The sequence below is a fragment of the Sminthopsis crassicaudata genome, chromosome 6, assembly GCF_048593235.1.
Source record: "Sminthopsis crassicaudata isolate SCR6 chromosome 6, ASM4859323v1, whole genome shotgun sequence".
NCBI classification, from domain to species: domain Eukaryota; kingdom Metazoa; phylum Chordata; class Mammalia; order Dasyuromorphia; family Dasyuridae; genus Sminthopsis; species Sminthopsis crassicaudata.
Genome location: NC_133622.1, coordinates 146004793 through 146018477, shown reverse-complemented (window position 1 = coordinate 146018477; position 13685 = coordinate 146004793). Strand labels below are relative to the sequence as shown.

At 34.1% G+C, this 13685-nt stretch overlaps 1 protein-coding gene across 4 annotated transcripts in view; it reads left to right on the top strand.

Annotated features, from left to right (window-relative positions):
* Window positions 1-13685, top strand: part of STPG2 (sperm tail PG-rich repeat containing 2) — a 608618-nt gene that overhangs the window by 127860 nt on the left and 467073 nt on the right. For 3 of the 4 annotated variants that reach the window (XM_074273233.1, XM_074273232.1, XM_074273234.1), the window contains exon 9: window positions 9040-9200. The exons of the other annotated variant lie outside the window; for it this stretch is intronic. In XM_074273233.1, coding sequence (XP_074129334.1) covers window positions 9040-9200 — 161 coding nt within the window. The remainder of the gene's footprint in view (window positions 1-9039; window positions 9201-13685) is intronic. 4 annotated transcript variants of the gene reach the window in all.

Genomic DNA, 13685 nt, shown 5'->3' with positions numbered 1-13685 from the left:
GTTAACAAAAGGATGTTCTTGTAGTCTTAGTAAGGAAGGGATATTTAACAAAGATATTTATTGAGTTTTCCACAAAGATTTATCTGAACAAAGCTTCCCTTCCTTTGTGTTGCACATTATGGTCTTCCAGTCAAATATCTGGGAGCAGCTAAAGTTTTCCCTGGATTTTTTATATACAGTTGATCAGATAGTGATATCAATGGTCTAAACCTTAGTCTGGTGATCCAATTTTATCCCAAGGATAGTTTCAGTGCCTTTTAATTAAAAATTAATATAATCTGCAGAGAACAATGCCTTAGGATATTGGTTTTACTTATATCAATCCTGTATAGCAATTAAAAAATTAAATAGCTTTTTATTTTCAAAATACATGCAAAGATAGTTTTCAACATTCACCCTTGCAAAACCTTGTGTTCTACATATTTTCTTCCTCCCTTTTTCTCCCTTCCCTATACAGCAAATAATCCAATATAGGTTAAACATGTGCAATTCTTTTAAACATATTTCCATATTTGTCATGCTGCACAAGAAAAGACAGGAAAAAGGGGGAAAATGAGAAAGAAAAAAAGAAACAAGCAAACAAGTAACAGCAAAAAGGTGAAAACACTATGTTGTAATCCACGTTTAGTCTCCATGATTGTCTTTCTGGATGCAGATGACTCTTATCACAAGTCTATTGAAATTGGAATAACCTCATTCTTGAAAACCAAATCCATTAGAGTTGATCATCACATAATCTTGTTGCTGTGTTCCACTCACTTCACTTAGCATCAATTCATATAAGTTTCTCCAGGTCTTTCTGAAATAATCCTGCTGGTCAGATCTTATAGAACAATAATATTCTATCACATTTATATACATAACTTATTCAGCTATTCTCCAACTCATAGGCATTCACTACATGTCATGGACATGACACTATAAAAAAGACTGCTAGAAACACTTTTGCACATGTGTGTACTTTTCCCTTTTTTATGATCTCTTTGGATTTCAGACCCAATAGTGAGATTGCTACATCAAAGGGTATGCACAGTTCAATAGCCCTTTTGACATAGTTCCAAATTGCTCTCCATAGCGGTTGGATCAGTTTACAACTCCACAAACAATGTATTAGTGTCACACTTTTCCCACATCCCTTCCAATATTATCATTATCTTTTCCTGTCACCTTTGTCAATCTAGTAATATCTCAGAGTTGGTCTTAATTTTCATTTCTCTAATAATCATTACTGATTTAGAGCATTTTTTCTTATGACTAGAAATGGCTTTAATTTCTTCATCTGAAAACTTTGTCATATCATTTGACCATTTATCAGTTGAAGAATGTCTTGAATTCTTATAAATTTGAGTCAATTTTCTATATATTTTAAAAATGAGATCTTTATCAAAGCCATTGAATGTAATTTTTTCCCAATTATCTTCTTCATTTCTAATTTTGGCTGCATTGGTTTTGCTTTATAAAACCTTTTTAATTTAATATAATCAAAATTATCCATTTTGAATTTCATAATGTTGTGTAGTTTTTCTTTGGCCATACATTCTTCCCTTCACAAATCTGTCAGGTAGACTATCCTTTGTCCTCCTAATTTTATTATAGTATCATCCTTTATGTTTAAATAATAAATCTATTTTGACCTTATCTTGATATAGGGTTTTAGGTGTTGGTCAGTGCCTTGATGGCAAGTTCTTGACGGAACATTCTGGAATGGCTTCTGTCACTAAAGTGACTGTAGGGCTATAAGTGGAAAATCCTGAATTTGTAGGTGTAAGAAATGTGGCATAGGGAGAACTGGAAGAAGAAAAATTAAACCAGATTAGCCAATAAAATATAAGACAGCAAGCAATGAAATTCCTCTGATGGAATAAATATGACAAAAGTAAGAATAGACCAAATCTTAGATCTCATTGGTATTTTCCATGTGGTGAATGATATCAATCTTTGCTGTTCATAGTGAGCCTCTGATGTAAAGAATTAACCAGTAGAAGGAGCTAGAGATTGACAATGATTTCAGGGCTGCAGCAAAGACAAGAATACCTGCTAGATAGTCGCCAATCCTCATTAGCATCATTAGTAGTAAAGCAACTTAATTTTATTTCTCTTACATTTATTCATCCCAGTTCTGCAGTTGGTATGGAGAGTTTCCCTGTGCTCTTATTCGTTAAATGATCCTTAATAGCCTTAGCACCCCTTCCTACCTAGAAGTTCTTTAGGAATGGAAGGCAAGAGAAGTATGTTGAAATTTAGCCCTTTAGGAACCTCTTCTGAGGTATTTCCTTCTTTACATAGGGATTGGTAAGGTGCTATTGCCTTTTCACTGCTTCAAGAAAGCCAGCCCCCTCTCCCTGATATTTCCACTTGCTCCTCTAAGCCCTCCCCAGGGGGAACTTGTTCAGTGACCACTAGGTATTGTAATAGTAGTAGTATGGGGGTCAGTGAATCCCAGATTTGGCAAGCAGAGGGCAACCCTCCACTTGCGTATCTCACAGTCCATACCTCTGCCCATTTTCCATGGTCTGCCTCAGGGGTTGTGGGGCAGGACTCTTTTACTTCTCTCTGCTCTTCTGAGGCTTAAGTGTTGCTTCCCATGCTGAGGCCTGGCAAGGCCCCTCCATGCTGAAGACTGGGCATTGCTACCCCTTGTATCAGCTTTGCACATTGCCTGGCAGTTGATAAGTTCAGAAATGTTCTTCATTTGTGAATGGTCATCTTCTCAAATGCCACGAAATTATCCAGCTATTACTCAGCCTTGATGTGAGATATCTAGAAGCTCCTCTTGTCTTGAACACTCAAAGCAGGTTAATCTTATCCAATTCCAATCACTTACCTATGTTTAGAGAAAGACATATATTTTCCTCTATGACAGTATATGATGTGATTTATTCACCATTTGTAGGCAGTTCATATTTTCAAGATTGAGGAGCTCGAACTGCATAGTCCATAGTCACAAGTCTATTGGAATTGGAATCACCTCATTCTTGAAAACAGCATAATCTTTCCTTGGGAGTACTAGAGAGAAAAAGAGCTGAATTTCACAATTGAGATTCTTTCTTTTAAAACTTTCCTAAGTCCTATTGTGGGGGCACACTTACCTATGTCCTCAATTCTAGAAGTATCTCTGAGCTCCTAGGATCAGGATCAAAGACTTTCCTTTCAAGAATTTTCCCAGTCCCTTATACCAAAGGATCACCACAAGGTCCAAATTGTACAGTTTTTAATGGCTCTAAAAAGCTTATTTAAAAGTCCCCAGGTAGTAAGTTGAGCATAGTTTTTTAATTCCACTGAATATATAGTGGTAAAATATAAGCACAGGTTTATACAAATTCAGCAAAGGATAGTTTATTGCAGTTTTCTTCACAGTATTGTCCTTAAAGGCATACAATGTATTTCTGTCTCTTGTTGCTGAATGGCTACCAACATTTTATTCTTCACTTACCTAGGAGTGATAGGGTTCCTAGTAAGGAACCCTCATTGACAAAAGCATCAATAGAACACTAATCCGAAATAGAGGCCACTTGGAGCTCATTTTCCTCTACATTGTCTCTGCCTCTTTAAGGAAGTGATTTTGTTCCAATCCTTCATGACTAGATGTAGGCCATGGCTAATTAGACTACCCTATTATCTTAAGTTATATATCAGAACAAAAGAAAGCTCTTATAGAAGATCAGAAAGTTAACATACTAATATTTACTTAGTAATACTAGCAAGAAGCATACAAACAATAAGCTCAATAAGGACATTACCTCAGTGCTGCTAAGACTACCTCTTTTTGCCCATCAGTGTCTGCCGGTCTCAGGGTCTGCTGGTCAAGCATCAGGAAGCAGCATCAATGACCTGAGCCTTTGTCTCCTGAGCCTATCAAAATTTGAGGATGCTTTCAGTGCCTTTTAAGAAAAAATTAGCTTAATAAAGGACAGGGCAATAGGATATTGCTCTAGCCACAGATAATTTTTTCTAGTTCTACAATTCCCTGCTTAAGGAGACTATTTCTGATGGTGAAGATCTAATAAAAATTTATGTATTTCCATTAGGATCCTTTCTGGATGCCAGCTGAGTAGAGCTATTTATCTTGATGTTCTACCATGGTTTGAAATATATTCCTAGAGGAGACAAATGGAAAACCCCATCTTTAGATTTTTTGTTTTTGTTTTTCAATTGCTTTTCAGTTGTTTCTGACTCTATGGAACCCCATTTGGAGTGTTCTTGAAAAAGATACTGAAATGGTTTGCCATTTCCTTTTCCAGATCATTTTACAGTTGAAGAACTGAGGCAAACAGGGTTCAGTGACTTGTTTAGGGACATACAACTATTACATATTTGAGGCTGAATTTAAATTCAGAAAGATGAGTCTTTCTGATTCAAGCTAGTACTCTAGCCACTGTGCTACTTAGCCACCACAGCTTGATAGTTATGCCATAATTCAGATCTCAAGATAAATCAGAATCACATAATTTCTTCCTTTCTTCTTCCTTTTTTCTTTTTCTTCTCTTTATTTCTCTTCTTTTTCCTTGTCTTTTAAAGAGGGATAGGGATTTATATTAAAGGCAGGAAAGCTAACTTAAGCCAACTGCTTATAATCTTTGTACTCAGCAATATTTTGGTGCCTCCTTGAGGTTTATCAAAAGATAATTAAATGGCAGAATGCTTGTTTTTATAGTCATTATTAAAGGTTGAAGGACCTATAGAAGGAATTCATGTATATATACCCAGACTCAGAACTGATTTAATGTGAGCTGTGAATAGTGTGATGTATATTTCCTGCCCTTTTGAGTTTGGGAAGAGGTAAAAAAAAGGTGCTTCCTCTAAATCATCTGAAATAAAGAAGAGTTGAGACAATCAATGGCAAAGGAAAACTAGCTGGAAAGAAGATCCATCACCACTAGCAGTCCATCCCCCTCCTCCTCCTCTTCCTCCTCCTCCTCCTCCTCATCATCATCATCAGAGCGTGTGTCAACTCCAATCATTATATCACCATATCATAGTAAATATATGCCAGCTATAGTGATTACATCATTATATATATGTTTAACTAGAGAACCATTATCCCATCAATCACACTGAGTAGGTGCTTAACTATAAGCACCCTGCTGTCCTTGATTCCAAGTACACCTTTCCAGAATTCAGACCCTCTACAATCATCATCATCATTGTCATCATCATCATTAATAATTGTCATCATTATTATCATTAATAGTAGCAGTGGCAACAGGAACATTAGTACCACCAGCCCAGCCGACTCTTAGTAGTTGCAGCAGCAGCAAGTGTCAACAACAGGTCAGCTTAGTTGATAAAAGCTTCTATAGTCTGGGTTTGGCAAGCCAGAGAAGAATTGGAATTTCTCTTTCTATCTCTTGCTACTCTATGGATTTTGTTAGTAATATGTAAAAATGCTGATGATTTATACAGGTTTATTTTATATTCTTCAACTTTGCTGAAGTTGTTAATTGTTTCAATTACTTTTTTAGTTGATCATGTAGGATTCTCTAAGTATTCCATCATATTATCTTCAAAGAGTGATAAATTGTAGTAATAATGAGCATCCTTGCTTCACCCAGGATTTTTTAGGAAGGCTTCAAGTTTATCCCCTTCACAGAAAATGCTTTTCTCTTGATTTTAGATAGATACTACTTGATAGAATTCACTTATGAATCCATTTAGTTCTAGGGATTTTTTTTTCTTAGGGAGTTTATTGATGACTTGTTCAATTTCTTTCCTTCCTTCCTTCCTTCCTTCCTTCCTTCCTTCCTTCCTTCCTTCCTTCCTTCCTTCCTAGGCAATTGACTTATCCAGAGTCACACAGCTTTGAAGTATTAAGTGTCTGAGACCCAGATTTGAACTCAGGCCCTTCTGATTCCAGTGCTGAGGCTCTATCCACTGCTCCACCTTGCTGTCCCTCAATTCTTTTTCTAAAATAGAATTATTTAAGTATTCTATTTCCTTTTATGTTAGTCTAGGCAATTTATATTTCTGTAAATATTTGTCCACTTTACTTAGATTGTCAATTTTATTGACATAAAATTGGACAAAATAACTCATAATTCCTTTGGTTTCACTTTCATTGGTGGTACATTCATCCTTTTAATTTCTATTACTAATAATTTGGTTTTATTATTTTATTAAGTCAAATTAATCAGTGCTTTATCTATGTTACTATTTTGTCATAAAACTAATTTCTAGTTTTTTATTAGTTCAGTAGTTTTTATTTCTATCTTATTAATCTTTTCTTTGATTCTTCGGTATTTCTAATTTTATATTTAAATGGAGATTTGAAATTTGCTCTGATTCTATTGTTTTTCTTTTCTAGTTGAATGCCCAGTCCATTGATCTGCTCTTTTATTGATTTATACATTCGGAGATAGAAAATTTCCTCTAAATATCGCTTTAGCTCATTTTACCAATTCTGGACTGTTGTCTCATTGTTGTCATTCTATTTAATGAAATGATTGATTATTTCTGTAATTTATTCTTTGACCCACTCATTCTTTAAGTTAGATTATTTAATTCCCAATTAACTTTTAAACTATGCTTCTATAATCTTTTATTAAATGTAATTTTTATTGCATTTGGTATGAAAAGGATGTACTTAATATTTCTGCATTTCATCATTTTGTTGTGAGGTTTTTATGCCCTAATATGTGGTCAGTTTTTGTAAAGGTGCTATCTATAGCTGAGAAAATGGTACATACTCTTTTCTATTTCCATTAAATTTTCTCCAAAGATTTATTATATCTAACTTTTTAAAGATTCTATTCATCTCCTTGATCTCTTTTTCATTTTGTTGTTAGATTTATCTGAGAGGAGAAAATTGAGGTCTCCCAGTAAGGTACTTTTGCTGTCTATTTCTTTTTTAAAAGAACTGAATGCTATACCATTTGGCATATACTTTAGTATTGATATTACTTCATTGTCTATGGTTTTTTTTAAAAGGAAGATGTAGTTTCCTTTTTATCAAGCTGTTGATTTTTAAAATTTAATTTATAAATGTTTTTGACTTTAATTTCTTATTTAATCTGTAAATGTAATTTGTATTTTATTCTTTTGATTTTATTTCTCTGCCAAATTTTTCCTATACATATACAATATAAATTGACTGAAGAAAACAATTCCTTACATTTTAAATTCCTTGATTAAAAAAAAACCCTTTTAGGAATTCTTATTGAGCTTGTATTTAATTTACTTTTTTCCCCCCTGAGGCTTTGCTTGTAGCTGTTTTTACTTCACTGTATTCTTCTGAGTATGTCTTGATCTTTCCTATAACCATAGTGGCTTTTTATGCTCAGGTTCTTTTTTTTCTACTCATTTTTCTATCCTGTTTTATGATTTGAAACTTTATTTTAGTGTTAGATTATGTTTGCTGCATGGGGTGTAGATGGTAAGTCTCTCAAGCTTCAGTCTTTTTTGCAATATTGTTTTTTAGAGCCTAGTTCTCATGGCTTGCAAGTTTTCAGCACTTCCAAGGGAGTGTGATTGTCTTTGGCTTGGGAGTTCCTGAAACTGCTGCTGGTTTTGTTATCACCTAGTGTCTCCATTGGTGTTTCATCAATGTGAGCGCCACACAAACTTTCAATCTCATGTCTCAGATCTATCTCTCTGAACTTCTAAGTTGTCTTGGATTTGAAGAAATTCTCACTTTGACCTTTTATTGGCTCTCCCATTCAAGAATTTGAGTTGAGGAATTATTTAAAAGTTGTTTGGAGGAAGAAGTTGGTAGAGCTCAGCCAACTATTTTCTTTACTTTGTCACGTTGATTCTGTCCCCATAGTCTCTGCTAGTATGTTTCAGCTAAATGTTAGTATTGTATTTATGTTCCTGAGTAATCTGAGAAGACTACATTTGAAGGAAGTTGAGTTTCATATTTACTCTATATTGAATATGAGTCAGTTAGGAAACCTCTTGTATATTTTCATCAGATGCAATAGAAAATTGAAAAATTCTTGAGAATATCATTTTTGTCTTTGATATTTGAATTAAATTTTAATTAAAAAATATTTCAGTGAATTCTGGGGGTGGAGCCAAGATGGTAGAGTGAAGCTAGGAAGCAGCTTGTCAAACTATCCAAGTCCTAACAATAGTGCCATTTTACAGCCTTGTGATTTTTGGAAAATTACTTAACCTTTCTGATTCTTAGTTTCTTCATTTGTAAATAACTTCGGTATCTGCATTACATGCCTGTCATAAGGTTCAAGTGAGAAAAGCAACATAAAACGTGTTGTAAATGATAAAATGTTATATAATTATTTTATGGCATATTATTTGAACTTTACTAATTTGTTTTAGGAATGACATAATGATATACTTATTTTCTTGTCTTATATGAGTGAGCCTCTTAGCTCAAAGATAAATAGTATGGCATATCATAATTCCTTAATAATATTTTCCTTAATAAAATAGCATTGCAACTTTTAAATTGATCAAGTTTGTTAAACCCAATTCTTCATAATCAAGAACAAGGTAGAAAAGAAAACATCACCGTTATTTGACAAATAAAAGATATGCCAAAGTTACATGGTAAAAGTTAAATAGAAGTTATAGCCACAATTCATTGTATTTGAAGAAGTGTTGAATTTATTGATTAGATTGAATTATTCTAAATTTGATAGGTAATTAATATCATATTTTCATTTTGATAATATTAACTTTTGGTGGTAGCTATTCTCTGGGCCATGGAGAAGAGTTTAAAGGAAAGTGGCCTGGGTGGCCCCATTAAATGGTTGTTCTGGAAGGAATTGTCTGATCAGAGAAAGAGGTCCTTGGGATACAGGGAACTTTTGAAATTTGAATTCCAGGGCTACAAGGATATTTCACAAAATAACTTATTTCTGACTAACTCATAATTATATACAGAAATGATTACTGTTATTGAAAAGGCATGTGTAGCTGTATGTGCTTAAAAGATATGCAGTATTTCTAATTGAATAAATTATCATTTATTTAAATATATCCGCAGATTTTTTTCCCCCAATAAACTTTTCATATCATTATTCATTTCTAAAACAGCAATTAAAACATGTTATAGCTTAAAAATTTGGAATGTGTTTCTAGGTCCTGGGTGTTATGATATTTCAAAAAATATTTCATTTGATCCTGTGAAAAGTTCTTATGTGGAGGGAACAAAGAAAAGTGCATTTGGATCTTCTACTCCTCGAAAATGCCAATTTATTAGAGAAGAACACTATGGACTTCCTGGGCCAGTTGATTATCAGGTAATCTGAGCCTACTATTGTTTAAAAGAAGACAAAACAGTACTTTGAAATCCATTGGTATATCAAGTTGTTATTTTAGTAATGCTTAATTTTAAGACTCCTTGGGGCATAGAAAAAATGGTTTAGAAAGATATTTAAAATAAAATGAAAGCAATTGGTATTTTATGTCACACTTGTCTGGTAATTCAGGTGTAGAACTGGAACGAATTGACACTCAATCTTTTTGTTGTTCAGGCATTTTTCAGTCATGTCCAACTTTTTGTTATCCCTTTTGGTAGTACTTTGGCAAAGAACTGGAGTGGTTTGTCATTTACTTCTCCAGCTCATTTTAAGATGAGGAAATGGGCAAACAGGTTAAGTGACTTACCCAGCATCACACAAGCTAGAAAGTGTTTTGAGGCCAAATTTGAATTCAGGAAGATTTGTCTTCCTGATTCAAGTAATACTATCCACTGAAACATTTAGCTGCAACTCTTATTCTAGCCAACATTCAGGCTTGCCCTGAAACCGTGTGCTGGCATGGTGAGTTGACGCTACTTTACCTTGGCCACTACTATTCCTCCAAATCTCAGAGAATTGTCCTTTTACTGTAAACTAATAGAAAGGAGAGAGATCACGTTTCTTCTTTGAGACCTTTTGTATGAACTAGTTCCAGTTCAGCATCACCCGCCTCCCCAGAAATTATATCATGCTATATCATGTAGTCTACTCCTTTGGATCTTTTGGTATCTGTCATCTGCAGGGCCTGGGCTCCGAGTAGCTCCAGCCTTGAAGCGGTCTACTCCTCCCTGTCCAAATTACACCAAAATGGATGAAGCTTTGAGGAAGGGGGAGGGAAAGGGGGAGAGCAGAAGGCTCTTTCCCCCTGGATTTACTTTTTGTGTTAGCACTTCCCACTTGACTGTTCTGGCAGGGTCATTGCCATAGAGGAGGGCAAGAGAGAAAGAGGGGAAAGGGACAGCCACTTATTAAGTATCTCCTGGTATCTATCTGTATCTTATTTGATTTTCACAACCACCTGTTGGATAAGTGCTGAAGCAGACAGATGTTATATAACTTGCTCAGGGTCATAACAGTTAGTGAATGCCAGACTGGCAGTGCTGGTGCTTGCTGTCTACCTCGTAAAACCGGTGAGTTTAATGATAATGATGTCCATAGGTTTGGGGCTTTGTTGGATTTAGAGAAGAAACCTTGCATGAGAGCTCTTTATATTATAATTCTTTTGTGTTAGCATATATGTATGGATACATTTATATCTTATGTAGTAGCGTGGTTTTGTCTTCTTTTAGAATGAGCAGTAATAATTACTTTAGTCCCGTAAATATGTATCTTAGGGTACTCTTCAGGGGTTTGGGCTTTTCTCTGCTTTCAGCTTGAACTCTCAAGAACTTTCATTCTTTGGCATCAGTGCCCAGCCCCCATTCCATTTCACTACATAATATAAATTAGTTTTGTAAAAAGACATTTACCTCAAAGATTTAGGAAGAGCAAAGATTAAGAAGAGTATTTCTCACAATACCTCAAAGACATACTCTCCCTGTATCATCTCAGTCTCTGAATTTGAAGGGGCACAGAGAGTATGTGTTTGAGATTCCAATTGAGGAAAATTATCATATTCACCAGTTTGACATTTTCTTTAAATACATATTTTAATTATTTTCACTTAGCTTTAACTTCTTATAATATATAATTGAAACAATAAAATGAATCAATAGAGTTGGCTGTCATTTTGGATTTTAAAGCTTGCCAAGAAGACTGCAAACATATTCTCCAAACTGTATTTTTACCAACTACAATTATAATAGTAATGACAGTTGTATACTTAAACTATGTATTATCTTCCTCACATTTACTACTTGTTACTTCTTTTGTAATTTGTTATAATTTTCACCAGAATATTTTTCTGCTTGATAATATTGATAACTTTTTAGGTTGTTGGAAATTTTTTCATGGTACTTCAATGTCTGTTGAAAATAATTTACAACTTTTTTAGGAGTGGTAGAACATGAAAAACAACTTAATTGTAATATTATTTTGGAATTTATCTTTAAACATAAGTTTTTTTGTTGCTTTTTGGAGATGGTCCTCACTGTGTTTTAGAATGTGGAATGAAGATGTCAATAGGTTATCTGCTTTTCAGTCAACCTAGTTAAATATGAAGAGGCTCATTATCAGTGGATTTGTCACTTGATGAATTTCTTGACTATGACAGTCCATAAAAAGAGGAAAAAGAGAAAATGCTGCTCAGTCCTGTGTAACTTAATTCTGCTCCTTTAGTGATAGAGGGTGAAGAATCACATAATTTTTAGGGCCATTATAACCATTAACATATCTATTAGTTTTCTGAATCATCATGTATCTATATAAATGTATATATTTATATATCCATATCTATTTTGATAGGGCAGTTCAGTAATGCATTGGATAAAGCACTAGACTTGGAGTCAAGAAGTCATTGTTTCAGTCATGTCTGTCTCTTTGTTACCTTCTTTGACATTTTCTTGGTGAAGCTATGGAATAGTTTGCCATTTCCTTCTTCAACTCATTTAACAGGAAGACCTGAGTTCAAATCCAGTTGCAGGTCTTATTAGCTGTGTGATCATGGGCAAAATCACTTAACTTTGTTTCTCTTCCTTATCTATAAAAACAGTGCAAATGGACGTGCTAGAGTCAGAAATGTGCAGGTAAAGGAGGATGGACTAGATTGCCTTTAAGGAATTACAAAACTACTTTTACATTTTCAAACTTTCCTAAAAGTAAATATCTATGTTTACTTTTTATGCCACTCAATCATCAAGCACTAAAAAGTGCCTAATATGTGCAAAGCCCTGATGGGTACTGGGATGGAAAAAAGAATAATCTGTGGCCCCAAGGAGCCTGAATTTCTGTTAGGGAGACAACATTACATATACTACTGTAAAGTCCCCTCTGAGGCTCTTCCTTCTAACTTGTACTCAAAAGTTTGAAGGCCACAAGGACATTTGCTCTTAGTGTTCTAAGAAAAACCTTCGGGGTGGCTACTTCTATCACAAGCCCTTACATTATTGTTGTTTGCCATCAGACTTTAATTAGCTTCTAACAAAAGCAGTTACTAAGATTGTTTATTTAGTATGCACATTTTAGTTTAGTATAACTAAACACTTAAAGTTTAGTATAAAACTTCCCTCCTGTCCACTTTCTCACCAGTGACAGTGGTTTATATATGTAGTATATACATATAGCAGAATTCCCTGATACTAGAAGTCCTTTGTAGGGGTCTTCTTCAGCCCCCTCAAGTATGACCCTGGGCTGGGCCTACGGCTTTGCTGAGTTCCTAGTGTCTTCAGTCCACAGCCAGCACTCTTCTCTAAGTTGAATAGTCATGATCCCTAAGGATATGTATTTGTCCTCCCTCTGTTTAGAATGAGGAAGGTAAGCAAATTCTATATCCTGCTTCCCAAGAGGGTTTCTTTTCAGGGGTCTGCTTTCTTCCTTCACTTTTAGCTCTAATTCTTGAATGAGTGAACTCCAAAGTGAAACTCTTCCACAACTAGTTTAGTGAACTGCTGTTTGTTTATATAAAGTACATTGACTGGTACAGCTGATTCTGTTAGCCAATCACAGGATCATGGATTCATTTGAGTATTTAAGACTTTATTTTGCTGGTAGGATGTCTAGAAAAAAGCAATATGGAGATGTCTTAAAAAGTAATACCAAAATGGCTTTTTAATAAATGCAAACTTTTTGGCTCCTGACAACTTATGTTGTTCCCTTCTTTTCCTAAAGGAGAAAAAAACTTGAAAAAACCCCCAATGTATTCTTTGCACCCAAATATCATATTGCTAATGACTTAGTAATTAATAAGGTGATTATATCATATCTCCACATAGATATATTATTATAGCTTGTTGTCCTTTTGGTTTCCATGTTATGAAACATTTCTCATTTGTGCTATGTATTTTTTATATTCTTTAGGTATTATTATCATTTTTTTCAAATTATTTCCCAAGAAATATATTTTCCATTTAAAATCTATTTTTGTTGTCTTCTGTTTTTTTTACTCCTTGAATGTTCCCTTTTCTTATTTTCATTGTCTTCTCCAGTGTACCCAACATATTTCTCTCTCTCTTTTTTATCATCTCAAATTTCATTTAACCATTATTACTTTCTCTACTTATTTATTGTGAAGATGCTAAAAAAAAAACAAACCACAATCCTAATCACTATAAGCACCAAGTAACACATTTCTTCAGCTACTTAGATTGTTTTTAATTAATTTTGGGGGTTTGTCTGATTCTTTGACCTTTTAAAGCCCATTCTGGGCCACAGAAATATATATTTATATATATATATATATATATATATATATATATATATATATATATATATATATATATTTGTATTTTAAGTATTCCTCAAGACTAGCCTTCATTAAATTGAAACTATCTAGTTTCAGTCATTGTGATTCCTCTGGGAAAGGTAATTCCAAAAGTGCCTGCTCACTTT